Genomic DNA, 20193 nt, shown 5'->3' with positions numbered 1-20193 from the left:
AAATTTTTGTGCACTGGGCCTCTAGTATATACATAATTGGATATCATTCACCCATAAACAAAGAAAAAAGAAATCCTTTCACTTGTAACAACACAAATGAAACAAGGGCATTATTTTAAATGAATAAGTTAGAAAAAAACAAATACCATATGATCTCAGTTATATGTGGAAAAATACAGATACAAAGAAAACCAAGCTCATAGATACAGAAAACAGATTGGTGGTTGCCAGAGGTAGGGGTGGGAGGTAGAAAATGAGTGAAAGGGGTCAAAGGTACAAACTTCTGGTTATAAAATAAGTCATGAGATGTATAACATGGTGACTAAAGTTAGTAACACTATATTGCATATTTTAAAATTACTGAGTAAATCTTAAAAGTTCTCATCACAAGAAAAAAACCTATAACTATGTATGGTGGCAAATGTTAACTAGATTTACTGTAATCATCATAATACATACATATAGCAAATGATTTTGTTGTACACCCAAGATTAGTATATCAAATAGACCTCAATTATAAAAACCAAAAACGATAGATGGAACTTGTCAACTGGCACTCACAAAAGTTTGTGTTTATTATTCAATTAGCATGTTAAATTTATGGGAAAATCTAAAATAGCCGTATGTCTAAAGAATTCAGAGATAAAGAATAATAGGTTGCATGTTGACACTAATTTTGCCTTTACTAGATTAAATCGCCTCAAACTTAGCTTGATTAAAAGGGGGGTGTTGTATTTCTGTGTGTACTACATGTATATTTTAATGAGACTTTATCAATACATAATTTACACATGTTGAAATTCACAATTTAAAAAATACAATTCAGTAAGTTTTGACAAATGAACCACCACATCATGATGCAGAACATTTCCAGCACCCAGGAAGTGCCCTCTTGGCTCACTGCAGGCTATTCCCCGCCCCCACTCTGGCCTCAACTGCCTTCTGTCGCTGTCCTTTTGCCATTTCTAGAGTTTCATTAAATGTTCTCACTCAGTAGGTATTCTTTGTGCCTGGCTAATTAATTTCCCTTAACAAAGGCTTTTGAGATTCACCAATAATGAGTGTGTTCCTCTTTATGACCCAGGAGTATTGCATTTTATGGACAAAATATGTTCGTGGAGATGTGAGTTATTTCTAGTTTTGTGTGGACACACACTGCATTTCTTCTAAGTAAACAAGAGTAGGACCACTGGGATTCCCAGTAAGTATATGTTCGGTGCTGTAAGAAATTCTTGTCTTCACTGCACCTGCACCACACAGACCCGAGTGTGCCTTCACCACAGCTCACGCCTTTCCCCATCACTGAGATGAGACCCGCCTCCTCTGATCTCACAGCTCACACCATCCACAGTGCTGGGTGGCAGTTCACTACACACTGCAACACAACACAGGACGGGGCATGTTACAGCACCTGATAAACAGAAGTTCTTATAAAATATATGAAGTGAATACACCTTCTAAAGCTGCCTCATTTCCACCACTCCTGCCTTTCCCGCCCAACGACAGGGGGCGAATTTACTGAGAACAGCGTCCATCCTATCAGGTCTGAACCCGTAACACCCAATGCAGAACTTCGCAGGTGCCCAACAAATACCTGTTGGTCAAAATAAGACTTGCCTGCAACTATATCCTCAGTAAGAAGTTCACCAGGGTTGGGCAAAGGCTAAGAAACGACCAGGAACAAAATTGAGAGTCTGACCTTTGTCATAGATCTGCTGCTTGTCCTCCAGAGAAAGAGTGCTGACCTTTTGTTGCAGTTTTTCTGTTTCCATTTGTGCTTGTTTCTCAGAATACTTGTCATCTGGCTTCATTGATAATGTCAACTTATGCTGATTATTCTGCAACAACATCCACAGCAACAAAAGAGCCAAATTAAAACAAGATGTTACTAAAGCCGGACATGCTGAACCAGCCTCTCTGCCTGTGTGCTCTTGGTCCCGAGTCCCACGTTCCATTTCAAATAGTGAGGACAGCACTCATCCAAAGATTGTCTTGGAGAGAGTATGTGAGCCAGATAAAATTCTTGCAATCATACCTGCTTTGTAGAAATTACATAATTCATATATGCTGTTACTACTATTATTAGTGTGATTATTGTTATGATGTTGCAACCATAAATGTATTAATACTCAACATTTTCTTTACATCTTGGTTGTAGAAGGAAACTGTTGACACTTTCTAATATAAATTTTTAACTTCAGTCTACATTGAAGACAATTAGAAAAAATTTAATTTTTATCTAGTCCTCATTATACTATTAATCTCTCAAAGGCTGAATCTTCATTCAACATATTATAAATTATGAAGACAAAATAGACATCAGCTTAATGTAAAAATGTTAGGTGACTTAACGTGTTTTCTTATTTATTTCAACTGAAAGCACTAGCACACAAAATGCTCATGTGTATGTAATACTACAGAGAAGTGGGAGAATTAAAAAAAACATTTATGCAAAATAAATTATAATAACTTAGAGAGATTGAAGGTCAAATGACCAAATCATGCCCCATGACCAAAACAATGGCACCTAGTACAGCAGTCAGCCTTCACGACAGACCCCACCATGGTCAAGGTCTCGCTAGAAGTTCTACCATATTGACAACTATCTACCAGGGAATTTACAACAAGTAGAAATGCCCAGAAATCTACAGAAATAAGGAGCAAGCATCAAAAGAATCCTTTATAAAAATAACCAGAATATTCACACATGTAGGTGACTTGTTCTCATATTCTGTATGTTCTATTAACAAATGTGCATATGTTTTGTTAATACAAATACTCATACGTAAAAACATAACACATAGTCAAATCACATCTGAATCTGGAAAACCGAGTTTTTAAGTTAATATGAGCATTTAAAATTTTAATTAATAATTAAGAAATCATGTCACCTATTTATTAACAGAAATTGATTTACATAATGTAGATTATGTTCGCAATGTTCCTTTCATTATAAAATTCAACTTCAAAATTATAGACTTAAATTCTCTAATTTTCTTACCTTAAAATATTGTTTCACTTTCTCTTGCAAAAACTTTGGATTGTCCTTAAGGCACTGCCTGAACTGAGCCACCTGACTTCCCAGCTTCAGGAGCTCCACAGGGTCCCCATCGTGGTTCCAGCAGGAAGCTATGTACTGGAGCAGAGGTTTAAATCCACAAAGCATATTACACAATGAACTCCACATCAGCTCAGTAAATATCAAAGGCAGGGCATTTTATTAAAATCTGTTTCTATGTTTAAAAAATACCACAGATGACTAATTATAATGAAAATTAAGTCATTCTTTGATTAAAAGAAGAAAAAATTAATTTTAAACCTTTTTGTCCCTAATAAAATAAGAAAAAGCACAGGTTTAAAACTATTTTTAGAAAATATAATTACCAACAGATCAATACTTATTATCAATTCCTTTAAAGTGGTCTGTGTAAATCTATTTTACATATAAACATAAGATACCAAAAAAAAGCCAATTAAGCAACCTAGTAAAAAGACAAACTAAATTAAAAGTTATATCAGATGCAAAATAGCATAACTTTCAAGGTTCAAGGGAAAGTTTCTATGAATTGCAATTATACAGTATTTTTAAGAACCACTAATTCCAAAAGTAACAAAAAAAAAGAAAAACAGGAGACGGCTGAGAAATTACACACAGAGGTCAGGGCGAGTCCAAAGCTGACAGACTGATGCTTCATTTGTATTTCAATTTTATGAAGTAAAGCTTCAATTCGATCATCTTCAAATCCTTTCCTAAAGAAACATTGAAAACAGAGATGTTGAAAGAAATGTTTCTTAATACAAAGCTGCAATAATCAAAACAGCATGGTATTGGCAGAAAAACAGACATACAGCCCAATGGAACAGAACTGAGAGGCCAGAAATAGACCCACATGTATATGGGCAATTAATTTTTGACAAAGGAGCCAAAAATATACAATGGAGAAAGAAAAGCCTCTTCGATAAACTGTGCTGGGAAAATTAGAAAGCCACATGCAAAAGAATAAAACTAGACTGCTATCTGACACCATACACAAAAATTAACTCGAAATGGGTTAAAGACCTAAATATAAGACATGAAAAAATAAAATACATAACAGACCCCTAGCTGGTTTGGCTCAGTGGATAGAGCATTGGCCTGTGGACTGAAGGGTCCCAGGTTCAATTCCGGTCAAGGGCACGTACCTTGGTTGTAGGCTCCCAGCCCTGGTCAGGGGTATGCAGGAGGCAACCAATCGATGTGTCTCTCTCACATTGGTGTTTCTCTCTGTCTCTTCCTCTCCCTGCCTCTCTCTCTAATAATCAATGGAAAAAATATCCTCAGGTGAGAATTAAAAACAAATCAATAAAATACATAGCAGAAAACAGAGGTACTAAACATATAGACCTTAGTCTCAGAGAGGACTTTATGAACTTGACCCCAAGGCAAGGAAAGTAAAAATAAAAATAAATGAATGGGATTGTATCAAACTAAAAAGCTTCTGTACTGTAAGAAACCATCAACAGATCAAAAGGCAACCAACTGAATGGGAGAAGATATTTGCAAAACAATACCTTCAATAAAGGGCTAATACTCAAAATATATAAAAGAATTCATACAACTACACACACACACACACACACACACACACACACACACACACACACAAGTCAATCCAATTAAAATATGGGCAGAGGGACCTGATCAGACACTTTTCCCAAGAAGACATACAGCTCTGCCCATGTTCATAGGTTGAGCATTAACCTATGAACCAGGAGGTCATGGTTCAATTCCCAGTCAGGACACATGCCTGGGTTCAATCCCCAATAGGAGGTGTGCAGGAGGCAACTGGATCAATGATTCTCTCTCATCACTGGTGTTTCTATCTCTCTCTCCCTCTCCCTTCCTCTCTGAAATAAAAATATTTTTAAAATAATAATAATAAGTCAGAAGGAAAAGGACAAGAACCATATGATTTCACTCAAATGGGGGATATAAAATAAAAAGCAACAAAGGAACAAACAAACTCATAGACACAGATAACAGTGTGGTGGTTACCAGAGGAGAAGGTGGGTGGGGAGAGGATGAAAAGGATAAAGGGGGTCAAATACATGGTGATGGCAGGAGATTAACTTTGGGTGATAAGGTCACCACCAAGAAAGCAAAAAGACAAGCCATATGATGGGAGAAAATATTTGCAAACCAGGTTATCTGATAAGGGCCTTGAATACAGAATATTTAAATAACTTTCACAATCACAGAATTAAAAAACACATAACCCAATTAAAAAACGGATCAAGAATTTGAATACACATTATTCCTAAGAAGATACACAGTGGCCAGTAAGCAAATGAAAAGATGTTCAACATCACTTATCATTAGGGAAGTGCAAATCAAGACTACTTCAGCCCTAGCCAATTTCGCTCAGTAGTTAGAGCATCGGCCTATGGACTGAAGGGTCATGGGTTTGATTCTGGCCAAGGGCACGTACCTCAATTGCAGGCTTGATCCCTGGCCCTGGTCCAGGTGTATGCGGGAGGTAACCAACTGATGTATCTCTCTCACATCAATGTTTCTCTCTCTGTCTCTCCCCGTCCCTTCCACTCTCTCTAAAAATCAATGGAAAAAAATAACCCCAGTTGAGGATTAACCAAAAAAAAAAAAAAAAGAGACTATTTCAAATCCACCAGGATGGATATAATAATCATAAACCAGAAAATTAGTGGAAGATCTGTAACAATTTGATTATCCTAAACATTAGACAATTTGGAGCTCTCATAAATTTTGGGTTGGGTTTAACTTGGTGCAGTGACTTTGCAAAACAATTTGATTTAAAAATTCTTCAAAAAGTTAAATACAGAGGTACCACTTGACCCAGAAATTCCACTCTGGGTTATCTAGCCAAGAGAAAAGAGAACATGTCTCCACACAAAAGCTTATACATACTAGTAAATGTTCATAGCAGCATTATTCATCCAAGCCTCCAAAAATAGTGGAAACAACCCCAATGTCTATGAAGTGATGAATGGATAAACTGTGGTATGTAACACATGGAATATTATTTAGTAATAAAAATGACGGAAGTACTAAAACAAATGTTTTTGCAACAAGAGAGCAGAGATAATATTTAAGCAACTAAACGTGAGGTTATGTAGAGATGGCCAATAATGGAGAAGGCTGGACCTTGCTGTGAAGTATTTAGGAACTGAGAAGGCGAGCAAATTGGTGCAGAGGGTCATACGTACATGATGACATCGTCAATGGTCCTGTCAATTATGTCTCGGACCATCTGAATGTCCTTCTCGGCGATCCCCTGCAGGCCCACACTGAAGTAGGCCTCCCGTGTGTAGCCATTGTATCTAGAATAGGAAAGGTGATCATGCATTACAGTCCGTATGGCTTCCATCACTCACTCACCATGCACTTCTTCATTTCAAGATCAAATATACTGCAGAACAGAGCTAAGAACATTAAACTCCCAAGTCCTCCAGGACAAAGCAATGAAAGCCGTATCCTCACATACCTGTTTCTCAGACATAGTTGATCACAGTGACACCACATCTTTTTAACATTTCTAAACATCACTACAACTTAAACTTTAGAGTTATGGCAAAATAAACCTAAAAATAGAGAACTGCTCAGTTTTACAAAACCTTAAGATTTCTAACAATATTTAACAACCTGACTTTTAAAATAGATACCAGTATGCCATTCTGAGATCTTTAAAAAGCTGCCTTTTTCCAGATACCCCCTGTAGGGAACATAAGTTAACACACTGTGGATGGATCACGAGAATTCTCGATTCACATTACACAGTATTTTACAAAGTATCATACTTTAAAAAGATATTAGCTTGTAAGAACATGTAATAAATAACTTCAAAATACAATGGGTATTTAATTTTAAAGTGTGCCTTTAACATTTATGTAAAATGTTTTTGTACTCGTTCAATAGAAACTTATCTGATCACTGGATAAAGCTAGCAATAAAACCACTGGTCTACAATGTGTTAGCTTGTACTGGATCCGTACTCTAGTGCACAGTTCTGTGCTGGGGCAGGAGGGGCCATCCTGTGACTGTGGGATGTGAAGCATCTTACCTCCATGGCCCCACCCACCACCTGGTAGTAACCCTCCCTCCCCAGTTGTGACAAATAAAAATGTGTCACATTGTCAAATGTCAAAACTGCCCCCAATAGCAACCAATGATCTCATCTGAAGATAAATCTTACCCAACATCAGGAGAAAAGTCTGTGCCGAGTCCAGATTCAATTAAGGCTTTGTAGAAGGGGGAGTTGGGCCCGCCGATCAAGAGTGAAGACAGAAGGTTTAATGTGAAGGATTCAAATGTGTCAGTGATCCTTCATTTTAAAAGGGACGTGGGTAGGGGGTTGAAGAGAAAAAGAGAAAACCATTGTCCCTTATGTTTTCAAAATCATTATAATCAGTACTACATTTACACTTTTTTCCAAAGAAGTTGAAGTTCTAGTAGAAATTCTTGCATTCCAACCTCTATTTTAATAGTTATATCAGCAAAAGAGAGTAATTATACTAGGACTTTTTTGGGAGTCCAAACCATAGAGTCAGTTTAGCTGCATACTGAATGCTACTGCAGGAGTGTGTGCAAGCACTCTGACATAGTACTACTTCAATTCGAACCGCACTGTCACACTACATGGCAGACAACCCTGATGGGTGGAGTGAGGCAGGGTTCCTCGCTGCCCACACCCTTCAGCAGCGTTCACAGTGCTCTTCTCACACTCAGCCACCTGTGACCCCAATGGTAACGACTTCTGTTCTGAGCCCATTTTTTTCTCTAGAATTGAGCTTTAAAATGCAGTGAGGAAGAAGTTACTTTCCTTCAGAACAGCTACTCAGAGATTTCCCCTCAAACTATTCTAGACATTGTCAGAAACCCCACTGACATCCAAGACCTACCTGCTGTAACCCTGAACCCTAACCTCCCAACCATTCATACCTGACTGGAGAACTAAATCTGACCCTGCTCACCTGCGTCTCCTACTTCCACATGGATACTTACTCTGGTAAGAGGAAGCTGACACTGATGGTTGTTTGTTTAGAGGAACTTGCAGCCATTGAGTCCGGAGCACAGGTGATCTGAAATTCCCTCTGTAAAACCATGAAGTAGGCACAGCACGTGAATGAATGGGTTTAAACTAGTATAGATTACCTAGAGGAATAAAATGGTCCAAGAGATGCTTTTCATTAAATTAACTTTGTTTTAAGACAAAAACAGTAACTTGTATGCATGCATATTAGCATAACCAATGGACACAAACACTGGGGCGGTGGGAGCTTGCCCTCAGGGGTGGGAAAAGTCTGGGGTGGGGGGGCATCAATCAGGGAAAAAGGAGAAAAACTTTAGACAAAAAAAAAAAATTACAGCAAATACTCAATTTTGCAAACCTCAACTTAATGGACTTCAGACTTAACCCACAAAATTACAGGTCTACATGTCATATGTGAAAATTAATACCCAGTTGATTTTAAAATGCTTTTAACCAAGACTTGCTTATAGGTAATTAAATTAACAGGTTATTTTTTGTTATTAATTCACTGTTACTTTTAACAAATTTTAGCAAATAGGTCATATGTTGGAAAAAACACTAGTAATTTCGCTGACATAAATAAATATTACATGTCTACAACTATAGTCTACATATTTAAATTCAAGAGCCACTGCTTCTAAATTTTCGGGAAAGGATTAGCACGTGATCACACTGCTTCGTGCTCATGGTGGGTCTTTCTGCAGCAGTTTTAATTCATGTGGCAAATGTTCTGATGTGCACTAAGCCACGCCCCAACCATTTACTTGAGATGACAGGGGAATGTTCGAATTTACTAGACCTATTCAGTATAAATTTAAAATGACAGTTATACATATAGAAAACTTTTCTATGAAATTAAACTTTTCATACATACTTAATTTTAATTACACAAACGTGTCCACATAAGTAAAAACAGGTAAACTAATTAATTTGCCAATTTTTTAAGGTATGCATTTGGAAAACCTACCTTATTATATAACGGACTTTCAGCTTTAACGGACACCCCTCGCCTGAATTAGTCTGTTATAATGAGGCTTTACTGTAACCTTCTTTAGGTTTGAGAAGAGCTCACAACCACATTTTAAATCCCGTTATCAACACACAATTGGAGTCTTTGTCTCCACATACTAACAGGCTGGTACAACACTGATTATCCTCTGGGCGCACTCACCGGCTTATCCCAAGGCTTCTGAGGCGGCACGGTGGTGCGTGGCTCAATTTTCTGAAATTTACTCAGAGCCTCTTCATGAATTTGTTCCAGATGCTGTTCTAGTGGAAAATTACCATAAGTAAAGAACCTAAAAATTTGAGAGAATATATTAGTCTATTTTAGTTTAAAAGATTAGAAATCAGCACAGATGGCCTTTTTATATACATACACACATACACATATATTAGCTGATAACAAGCGGCTTCAAAGTGGAAATGAACTTTATAGAGGAACACTTTTTTTTTTACACTTAGTTTAACTATAAACACCAAACAGATGCTTTTGCTCTTTTTATAAATAGGTGGTTCAAACCAAACAAAAGTTGTACAGGAAGAATTAAATGTAAATTTGGCAATAACTGCTCTTCATTTTAAATCTCTAATGGTGATAAAAAACCAAATAAGTTTTATGTTAAACTACTTTGTGACCTTGGCTACAGTAACACAATAATCCATGTAAGACTGAAAGATAAAGAGTTTCACAAAGTTCAATTTTAGGCTACAAATTTCAGATTACACATGTTTTGAAACCAACACATTTATTCAGCCAGGGGGAAAGGGTTATAATCATAGAGTTGATCTTCTACTTTAATATAATGTCGGTTGCGGTTAAAATTTTGGGAATGAGCCCTAGCTGGTTTGGCTCAATGGATAGAGCATCGACCTGCGGACCAAAGGGTCCTGGGTTCAATTCCGGTCCAGGGCACATATCTTAGTTGCAGGCTCCTCCCTGGCACTGGCCCTGGTCGGGGTGCATGCAGGAGGCAACCAATTGATGTGTTTCTCTCACATTGATGTTCCTCTCTGTCTTTCCCTCTCTCTAAAAGATCAACGGAAAAATATCCTCAGGTGAGGATTAACAAAAAAAATAAAAAATAAAAAACATTTGGGGAATGAGTATCTAAAAGATCCTTAAAAAATTTCCACTCAAACAGTAGCGCCGTGCAGACACGAGTCTATAAATGTCTGTCCCCATGAGTCACAGGCCACCTTGGGAAATGACTAGCTGCACACCTGGAGCAGGAAGAGCCTGGGTTTGGGTAGGAGGACAGAAAACAGTTACTGAAGACTGAAACTGTCCGACAGGATGAGCTTGAGGGAGCTCCCTTGGGCCATACTTGGGACATGTGAACATAAAAAGATTAATTAAAAAATCCATGTGATCTCACACCTCAGATATACACATATATAAAAATATGTATATGAGTATAATGATATTAAAAAATAAAACAAACCAAACAAGGCCAGAAAGAAAAGGGTATCTTTATTGGAAGAGCAACTGCCGCCATGCCTCTCCCCAAAACTGGACAGCGAAGGGAAACAAGCACCCGGCCTTTCCCCTCAGAATCCTGTCTTCAGGGTAACCCACCGCCCCGTGGACGGGGAAAGCTCTTCTGTACAGAAGCCCAGCTAATTCATGTGGAATTATTATTGAGAAAGCTTTACTAACTCTACTGAAGGAATTGCTCCAGGCAAGAATCGTCAATGAATATGAGAACATGCACAGGTGGATGAGGAACTCAATGTCCACAAGGTGCTGGTTACCACCCCAGCCTACGCCTTGGTCTGGCAGGAACCAGCTTTACAGTGGGTATCGCTGTCACCGTGGGACCCGCAACCAGCTGCAGCTTCCCCCTGTGTAAGCAGGTCCGAGACATCTGGATGCAGCAGGGATGCAGGCATCAACTATGAAGGTAACTGAGTCTTTGAAGCCAAGTCCCCTTTGGGAAACACACGAACACACCCACCAATGCCACAGAAAGGCAATCAGACGCCCAGAAAGTTTTTAGAAAACCCCACTGGCATAAGTTTTGAGAAAATCCAGAGGCAACCTGCCTACTTTCTTCAGTTTCAATGAAAACAGAGGGGACTCCATCCTACACAAAGGGTACTAAAAAGACATAATGATGATGAAAGGCAATTTGTGGGCCTCACTTAGGTCACAAATTTGGGGGACAACTGGAAAGTCTGAATTTGTAGTAGGTGGCTTTGAGCAAGTCTTTTATTTTCTTAAATGTGAAAATGGTATTATCTCATGTAAGAAAATATCTTTATATTTTAGGCTCAATAATCCACGTATTGAGGGTAAACCCTCATATTTGTAGTTCCCTTTATTAGCGTTTAATTTTTAGTGATCTCTGAAATAAGCAATTTATCAAAAATTAAGTATCCAAGGTTTAATAACTGCCACCGCCATTCCTGGGGCACTGTTGGGACTGAGGCATGAAGCTATGGGCACCTGTCACTCCGCCCTATGAGGAGGGTGGGCCCAGGCCCTCCTCCAGGAGGTGGGTAACCACCATGTTGGGCTGCAAGAGTGTCACTGCAGACCTTTAGACTGAGTGTCCAAGTAAATGAGAAAGGCAATTTATGAGTGAAGAATCTTATCTCAATTTACTTGGCTCTTAAGCAAACATTTCCCTGATAAATGTGAGAGAAGCTTATCACTGTGTAAGAAAAAGCAAGTCAACTCATAATCCAACACCATCCAACCTTAAAAACAAAACATCACCTGGCATTACTGGGGTGATAATGCGTAGCATGGAACTGTTTAAGCTGCTCCCACGTGAGGTCTGGGATGCACAATGGGTCACCACCAGAGATCACCGCATACGTGTGGTCAGGAAGGAGGCGGTTCAGAAGGTGCTGTGAGAATATCCTCTCGTTATCTGTCTTCAAATTAAAAAAATACACATATATGTAGCATAGTATACACATTATTACAACACAGCAAGTTAACCACATCCTGGGAGCATGTACCTATAACCGTCCCAATGATAAACAAGGGTGTCCACACAGAGCAAGTTAACCACATCCTGGGAGCATGTACCTATAACACCTCGCGAATAAAACCGTCCCAATGATAAACAAGGGTGTCCACACATAGTGTTTAACAAAGCACCCAGTTCACTCATGATCTGTGCGCAGGACCAGGGACTGCTCTCTTGGGAGAGAGGGTGCATCCACTTTGCAGTAGACCCTGGGTGATGAACCACACAGGGGAGGCTGTGGGAAAGATGTCCTGGGCTCCCTCTGCCCACGAGGTGTATGGGCGTTCCTATGGATATCCAGAGGGAAAGCAGTCATCCTAACTTGAGTTTTAACGTGTTTGAAAGAAATGATGCCCAAACCGAGAACTGAAGTTAAGACACAGCCGCCAGTCAGCAAGGGAAAGGGAGCAGCACAGATCACACAAGCCATACCACAGGTCAGGGCAGGTCTCCAAAGTCAGGGGCTAGGACAGGGCCCAGGACAGAGGGTCTCAAACTGTCTGGCCCTTCATTCTCCCAAACATTAGTGAGGTCCCCAAAGAGCTTCTGATGATTTGAGTTTCTTGATCATGTAGAGGTGTGTGTATATAATTTTTCTACATTAGAAATTAAAACTGAAACTGAAAACTATTTAATCACTAACTTAACCCACAAATAACATGTTAACCAGTATTTTTAAAAAACTACTTTTCATACAAAACAAAAATCTGTTGAGAAAAATGACTATTTTACATATTTTACAAATCTCTTTAAAGTCCAGCTTCATGGAAGGGAGCTGGCGTCTCTACCTGCTTCTGTGCTGACATCACACACTGTGCACCATGGTCTCGGGGAATTTCCTGCATGCTCGGCAGGAATGAGGTGGCAAAGACAGATGTCTTACTTCTGTCATGAAAATATTATTTTCTCACAGACCTCCTACAGATCATATACGGGGTCCCCAGACCACAGAACTGCTCGTCTGGAAGAGCAAGTTCTAGGGTGACCGGGAGCCTGGCCCTTCATTGTTCCGCCAGCTAATAAACCTCACACAATGAGAATATTAAATGACATAGCAGGATGTCGATTATTTTCCAAACCTACTTATATTTCAATATTTTACAGAGTAAAATGAAATACAGTAAAATGAAATACATTAAAATGTATTGCTTTTAATACAATATAGAAAGGAAAAAACTCACAAACGCTCCCTTCATCTCATTGAAGACAACCCCCTTGAAGACCAAGGCTGTCTGGGGGTCACTCGGATTCTCATGTTCCAGTCGCCATCCCTCCTGCCAGAAATCGAGTTCTCGCAAGCAGGGGAAAAAGGCTGCATCCAAATACACGGACAGGAGATTCCGGAAGTCTTTGGGGTTTTGTGTGGAAAACGGGTAGAGAGTATAGTCACTAGCTGAAAACAAAAGGAAAGATTTTAAAACATCAGGAACTATGGTCCAGCACCAGTTACCTCACAGGCCTAGCAAGGCAGCCCAATGAATTTGCTCTTTAACTGCACTTGTAACAGCACTTCTGTGCACACCGCCAGCCTGTTGACTCTCCTATTTCTCCAAAATAAAACTCAAAACACCACAGCAATCAACATAACATAATGCTACAAATGCCGAAATTCATAGCAATATTCTCCAAAGGAAACAGTTTTGACCTTTTCCAGAAAAACCTCACATGCCTTTTTCCTAAAACTCTAGTTTTGTTTTGCTTTTTTAAAAATCCTCACAGGAGGAGGATTTTTTTTTTTAATTGATTTCATAGAGAGAGAAAGGGAGAGAGAGAAACATCAATTGGTTGCCTCCCGTACTCATACCAACCAGGGACTAAACTCGCAACCTAGGTATGTGCCCTGACCGGGAATTGAACCGGCAACCTCTTGGTGTATGGGACAACACTCCAAGCAACTGAGTCACCCATTCAGGGCTAAAACTCCAGTTTTTCTAATCCAATCACAATGTGGCTTTCCTAAAGGATTAAATTTCTAATATCTTTCAACTAGACCTGAGAATAAGTTTATTCTTGTCTCCAGGGCCCAACTACCCTCCTTTATCTTAGAAACAGACCCAACCGCAGTCTCAGGCCAAGATGTTAGTCTTACCTGTGAAGGCATTCATAAAAGTGGACAGTGACCTGTTCAACATTTTGAAGAAAGGATCTCTGCATGGGTACTTCTGAGAGCCGCACAGGACTGTATGTTCAAGAACGTGCGGGACCCCGGTACTGTCCATGGGAGTGGTGCGGAACTGAACGCTACAGCCAGAAAAGAGCCACCACGGGCATGTTAGCTCACACCGTCCAATAGCTTCCAAATGTGCCATTACCCCGGATTACTGGAATTAATCATTCTAACATGGTAATCTCTAATAAAAATGTTTGCAGACTCTCTCTATATAAAAGCCTAAGCGACCGTTCGACCGGTAGCTATGATGTGCACTGACCACCGGGCAGCCGATGCTCCAACCGGTAGGTTAGCTTGCTGCTGGGGTCCAGCCAATCGGGACTGGGCGAGATGGGCCAGATACACGCTAGAGCCCTCCCCGGTCCCTCCCTGACCACAGTCATGCACCGGTGTGGTCCCTCGGCCTGTCCTGCGCCCTCTCACAATCCAGGACCCCTCAGGGGATGTTGGAGACCCACAGAACAGGCCAAGGGACCCCACCAGTGCATGAATCCATGCACCCGGTCTCTAGTAATGTATACAATCACTGACTGCAAATGTAAACTCTACTGTACATAGCTGAGAATGTAGTCATTTAATCTTTTCCTTATATTTTCAGGGCACTGTCAGTATCATTTCTTTAAACCATGGTGATGCTCTAAGGCAGTGGTTCTCAACCTTCCTAATGCCGAGACCCTTTAATACAGTTCCTCATGTTGTGGTGACCCCCAATTTCATTGTTACAAATTGAACATAATTAAAGCATAGTGATTAATCACAAAAACAATATGTAATTATATATGTGTTTTCCGATGGTCTTAGGCAACCTCTGTGAAAGGGTCATTCGACCCCCAAAGGGGTCACGACCCACAGGTTGAGAACTGCTGCTCTAAGGAGAAAAGTTTAAGAATGTGTTCTCAAGGTGCCCACTCACCTGAACAGGTTATTCGTGTCTTCTCGGGCCAGGTGCAAGTACCTTGCTCCTGTGCCGTCATGGCTGAGCTTTACGGCGGTCAGGAACAGTTCCGGGACAGACGTTACCTGAATCAACAACAAGAACATGAGGCCAAACTCAATTGGAAAGGCATTCTGAATGGTTACATTAAATCCACTGAGGGCCTGGCTGGAGGCACATCAGGCACCACCTGTCCCAACCCCAAATCTTGCCGATGAGCAAAGAAAGAGCTAGGCTGACAATCATACATACACACCTCTCCTTTTAGAATGCTTACTACACCTTAAGCTTATACAGTGATGGATGTCAATTATTTCTCAATAAAACTGGGGGAAAAACCTTGAAAAATAAAAGAATCCAAATAAGGTGTCATCACCATACTGCAGTAGCAATCCTAATCCCTTTGCATGGCCTTTAGGGCTCACCCTGTCATGCTTCACCGTTCCAGGACCCTGCCTTGGGAGAGCCCCACATCACTGGCTCTACGAATGTGGCCCTACAGACAGATGGTGACTTTCCTTCTGAACTTAACCGCCCCCTTCTCTATAAACACCCCCTCTCCAGGAACCTTGCCTTCTCCTTCCACCATGCAGCTCCCCCCACCTCCTGCCTTCCTTTGGCTCTCTGCACTTCCACCATGACGTTCATCCCACTATGCCTGTATTACCCCTGCAGGGGTCCTCTAGAATGTGAGCTGTTTGCCCTTGTGCATGTCAGCATGTCAAGCACAGCAGGAAGCCAACAACCAGCCAATCGTGTGAAACACATATTTCTCAATTACTGCATTAAAGGAAAAAAAAAGCAGAAGTTTAAGCAACACAAGAACAAAATTAAAATCCTTTTTAACATAACTTAAGTAAAGATAGAAACACAATCTCTTTCCCATAATTCTGAAACCCACATGGCTCAAAAACAGAAAGTTTTTGCTTAACGTTGCAGCAAACATATTTGATGATAAGACCTGAATGAATGTGGGTCATTCAGAATCTTTGTGTATCACACTCAGTGTGGACTGCCAGGTTAGAACATTTGATGATAAGACCTGAATGAATGTGGGTCATTCAGTGTGGACTGCCAGGTTAGAAACATTAATGAGTTTGGTTTACTTTCTAAAATCAGAAGGAGTTCAGGGATAGGATTGGGGACCTGTTCTTAGGAAGTACTTTCATTGCAGACTCCACACACACACTGAGCACCTACTGTGAAGCAGGAGGAGGCCAGGGCGTGAAAGAAAGATGAAAACAGATCCAGGGTCCACTCGAAGGCCCTCACAAGCTCCATTAAAGAGGTCAGGACAGGCCTTACCTGGCTCACGGTGAATCCATGGATCTTCTCTCCGACTTGGTACTGCAGCGCCCTCTCGCAGGCTTTCGTACTATTCCACCTCCATGCTCTGGGATGGGCACTGCTACAGTTAAGGAAAGTCATCAAAGTTAGAAGATTTGCAGGAAAATTGGGCTCACAGAGTTCAGCCACATAATGAAAATACTGTCATATGACTAAGATAATGCCAAGAAAAATTAAACCTTGAATCTTCCAAACACATTCCAGAAAACTAATTTCTAGCAAAGTTCCTTCAATTTTTAATAATCTTTTATCTCAACTCAACTAAAGCTTCATAACATCAACTAATAATTAAACATTGAAAACCGGTTTGAGTTAGTGGATAGAGCATCAGCCCTCGGACTGAAGTAACCTGGGCTCGATTCTCAGCCCTAGGTTGGGGCATGTGCAGGAGGCAACCAATCGGTGTGTCACACATCCATGTTTCTCTGTGTCTCTCCCACTTCCCTTCCACTTCTAAAAATCAATGAATTTGGATTAACAAAACAAACAAAAGAAAACCTTTATTTGTACAGGTATATAAATAACTATAATGCAATTCTGACACCGATTTCCCTGAGTTGTGTATGTATATATATATATATATATACATATACACATATACATATATATAAAATCTCATGTCAAAATGCTTTTTCCATCACAGTATCTCAATAAACTCAAACTACAGTGAAGTCCCATGACACACCCACCAAATGGTGAAAACTAAGAAGTCTAGTAACACCAAAAGCTCTCTCACTGCTCCTGGGAGTTAAAACAGCAACAGTGACTGGGAACAGCATTTGGCATCACTTAGCTAGTAGTTCATGCGCCCTGACATGCAGGTATCCCCTGCTTTTCAAAGTTCACCTTCTGCCACTTCACTTTAGGAGACCTACATCACTATCTGTTTCAATAACCAAAAGAAATCCCAAAGGGATCTTCTCTTTTACGAAAAAAGGCTGAAATATGAAATAGCATCCCGTGTTTGTTTTGCAGGAGCCACTACAGAGGCAGCGCGCACCCAGAGCAGGGAGCGTGGCCCCACCAAGCTCCTTCCCTGGGAAGCGGAAGCAGCCTCTCAGCATCTCGCCACCAGAGCTTTGAGCTGTATCTGTGAACGTCTATACTGAATCTCGACTTATTGTGTGCATTCTGCCTTTTACTATGTGTCAGTGTTATTTTATGGGCTCATTGGTATAATTTGGCAGGTTATTTTGGGGGTTTGGGACTACTCAAAAAATGTTCTATATTAATTAATGGTAATTGCCTTTTGCTTTATGTCATTTCAGCAGAGGAGAGGTTTCACAGGAAGTGCCTGCTTTTGGACTGTGGGGGAACCTGCAGATGTCCTGGAAACCTGTCCTGGAGCACCAGCACACATGTACAACAAGGCTGGCACCAACAGAGAGTGGATAAACTGTGCACTGTTCAATCAATAAACTCAGCCATCAGAACAGACTACAACTACATGTTACAGAAATGTGGGTTGAGCAACCCTGAACCAAAAAAATAAAAATACAAATTCAAAGGATAAACAGTGTTCTCCTAAGCAGGTATTGTTCAAACAGGTTAACACTGTATTGTAGGAATGTTATATACCAGTAGATGGTAAAACTATAAAGGAAAGCAAGGACATAATTTCTGTAAACCAGGAGAGAAATTACATCTAAGAGGGAGGGAGGGTTATGACGGATTAGGGGTAACCTTAAACTGGGTAATGGGGACACAACTTATTTTTTAAATATAAGTTTTCTTATCTATATTGTGTGTTTTATGGGATTTCCTACATTAACATATCTCACAAAAATATTTCTTTTAAAGATATGTACAGAAAAGAAACAAAAACTCAGGCAATATCATGGAGATATTATAATCAGCCAACATTTTCCTTATTGATTCGGCAAATTCTAGAGTTGTGGGATACTTTAAAAAGTTATGTATCATCAAGAACCCAACCACAAAAAGCAAAACAGCCAACTGTATGACTGTCAGGGGCAACATGGGCTCTCCCCCCATACACCTTCTAGCAATCAACTACACAGATGACATTGCTCCAAGACCATGAGGGCACCCCGACACATACTCCCCTATTTCTTCACCTCCTAGGCTCACAGTACCATAAGTTGAACAAGGTTTTGTGAATGACCATGAAACTAAACTTAGCTTAGTAAAATGTTACACTTTACAAACTCATAGGACATGGCACTCATTCAAGGTTGAAAACCAAATGTAATGTTTTTCCATAAATAGAGTCATTTTAAAAAGTTCTAATCCTGGAGGCTACAATGTTATTAAAAGGCAGCAGCTTAAATTTAAGTACTTCCTGTGGAAGCCTCGGGTCTCTTAAAGACTCTAGGCCAGTGATGGCGAACCTATGACACCTCTGACACGCGAACTCATTTTTTTGGTTGATTTTTCTTTGTTAAATGGCATTTAAATATATAAAATAAATATCAAAAATATAAGTCTTTGTTTTACTATGGTTGCAAATATCAAAAAATTTCTATATGTGACACGGCACCAGAGTTAAGTTAGGGTTTTTCAAAATGCTGACATGCCGAGCTCAAAGGGTTCGCCATCACTGCTCTAGGCCAACAGCAAAAAAGGGGGGCAAACATATTAACGAGACCCATAAACTGCCACTTTTATCACACATTAAAACCCGCATCAATGACCACCTTCACTTCAAACGCCTTGACAACCTGCACTCAGGGCCACCCACTCCGAGGTCCCAAAGGAAAGGGGGTCACAGGACAGCTCCCTGGGCCTGGCCCTGCTTTACTGCACACTAACCTCGCTGCCATCACCCCAACCCTGGATCCTGGACAGGAACTCCCTTCCTTGGGGTGGGTGGGGGCAGGTTGCTGGGCAGGGGAAGCCATGGGAGGGAGGGGGCATGCACACCCATCAGGAGGAACTAAGGATCTGTCACTCAGGCCCTGAAAGGGTTTTCAGGCTGGGGTGCTGGCTCCTGGAGTCCAGGAGCCCCAGAGGAGGGGTCTGAAGGTACTGGGGCCCACAGGGAGGAGTCCAGGAGTACTAGGGCCCACCGTGAGGGGTCTCGGGGTACAAAAGCCCCAGGAGAGGGCTCTAAAAATACAGGAGCCCCGTTAAAGGTCGGTACCGGAGCCCCAGGAGCGGGATTTGGGGGTACAGGAGCCCCCAAGAGAGGGGTCTTAAAAGTCCAGGAGCCCCAGGCGAGTGGTCTCGGGTAGAGGACCCGGGGTGAGGGAGTCTCGGGATACAGGAGCCACCGATGAGGAGTCTTGAGATATGGCTCAGACAGGGGTTTCAGGGTGAGAGCCCCAAGCGAGATACCTCGGGGTACTGGAACCCCGAGGGGTCTAGGAGTCCAGGAGCCCCAGGAGACGGGTTTTGGGGTACAAAAGCTACAGAAGAGAGTTCTCGGGGTACAGAACCCTGGACAAGAGGCCTCGACGTACGGGAACCCCTGGCGTGGGCATCTAGGAGTCCGAGAGGCCCAGGCCAGTGGTTCTAGGGGTCCAAGAGGCCCATGCGAGGGGGTCTAGGGATCCAAGAGGCCCAGGCGAAGGGGTTTAGGGGTCCAAGAGGCCCAAGCGAAGGGGTCTAGGAGTCCTGGAACCCCAGAAGAGGGGGAAGGGGAAGCAGGAGCCCCAGAAGAGGAGTTTGGGGTACTGGAGCCGACGGCGAGGAGTTTCGGGGGGGCGGGAGTCTCCAAAGCAGAGAGCTGTGAGGCGGCACCTTCTGCCCAAGGAG

At 41.2% G+C, this 20193-nt stretch overlaps 1 protein-coding gene across 1 annotated transcript in view; it reads right to left on the bottom strand.

The window, feature by feature from the left end:
* Positions 1–20193, bottom strand: part of PITRM1 (pitrilysin metallopeptidase 1) — a 36561-nt gene that overhangs the window by 16168 nt on the left and 200 nt on the right. The window contains exons 2-13 of the mRNA XM_005869526.2: positions 16435–16537; positions 15109–15215; positions 14115–14266; positions 13207–13418; positions 11767–11927; positions 9217–9343; positions 8018–8106; positions 7209–7337; positions 6223–6336; positions 3654–3750; positions 3002–3136; positions 1700–1838 (exon numbers count right to left, since the gene is read on the bottom strand). Coding sequence (XP_005869588.1) covers positions 1700–1838; positions 3002–3136; positions 3654–3750; positions 6223–6336; positions 7209–7337; positions 8018–8106; positions 9217–9343; positions 11767–11927; positions 13207–13418; positions 14115–14266; positions 15109–15215; positions 16435–16537 — 1565 coding nt within the window. The remainder of the gene's footprint in view (positions 1–1699; positions 1839–3001; positions 3137–3653; positions 3751–6222; positions 6337–7208; positions 7338–8017; positions 8107–9216; positions 9344–11766; positions 11928–13206; positions 13419–14114; positions 14267–15108; positions 15216–16434; positions 16538–20193) is intronic.

This window comes from Myotis brandtii, unplaced genomic scaffold, assembly GCF_000412655.1.
Source record: "Myotis brandtii unplaced genomic scaffold, ASM41265v1 scaffold297, whole genome shotgun sequence".
In the NCBI taxonomy this organism is placed as follows: Eukaryota; Metazoa; Chordata; class Mammalia; order Chiroptera; family Vespertilionidae; genus Myotis; species Myotis brandtii.
This window is presented reverse-complemented; position numbering and strand designations above follow the sequence as displayed.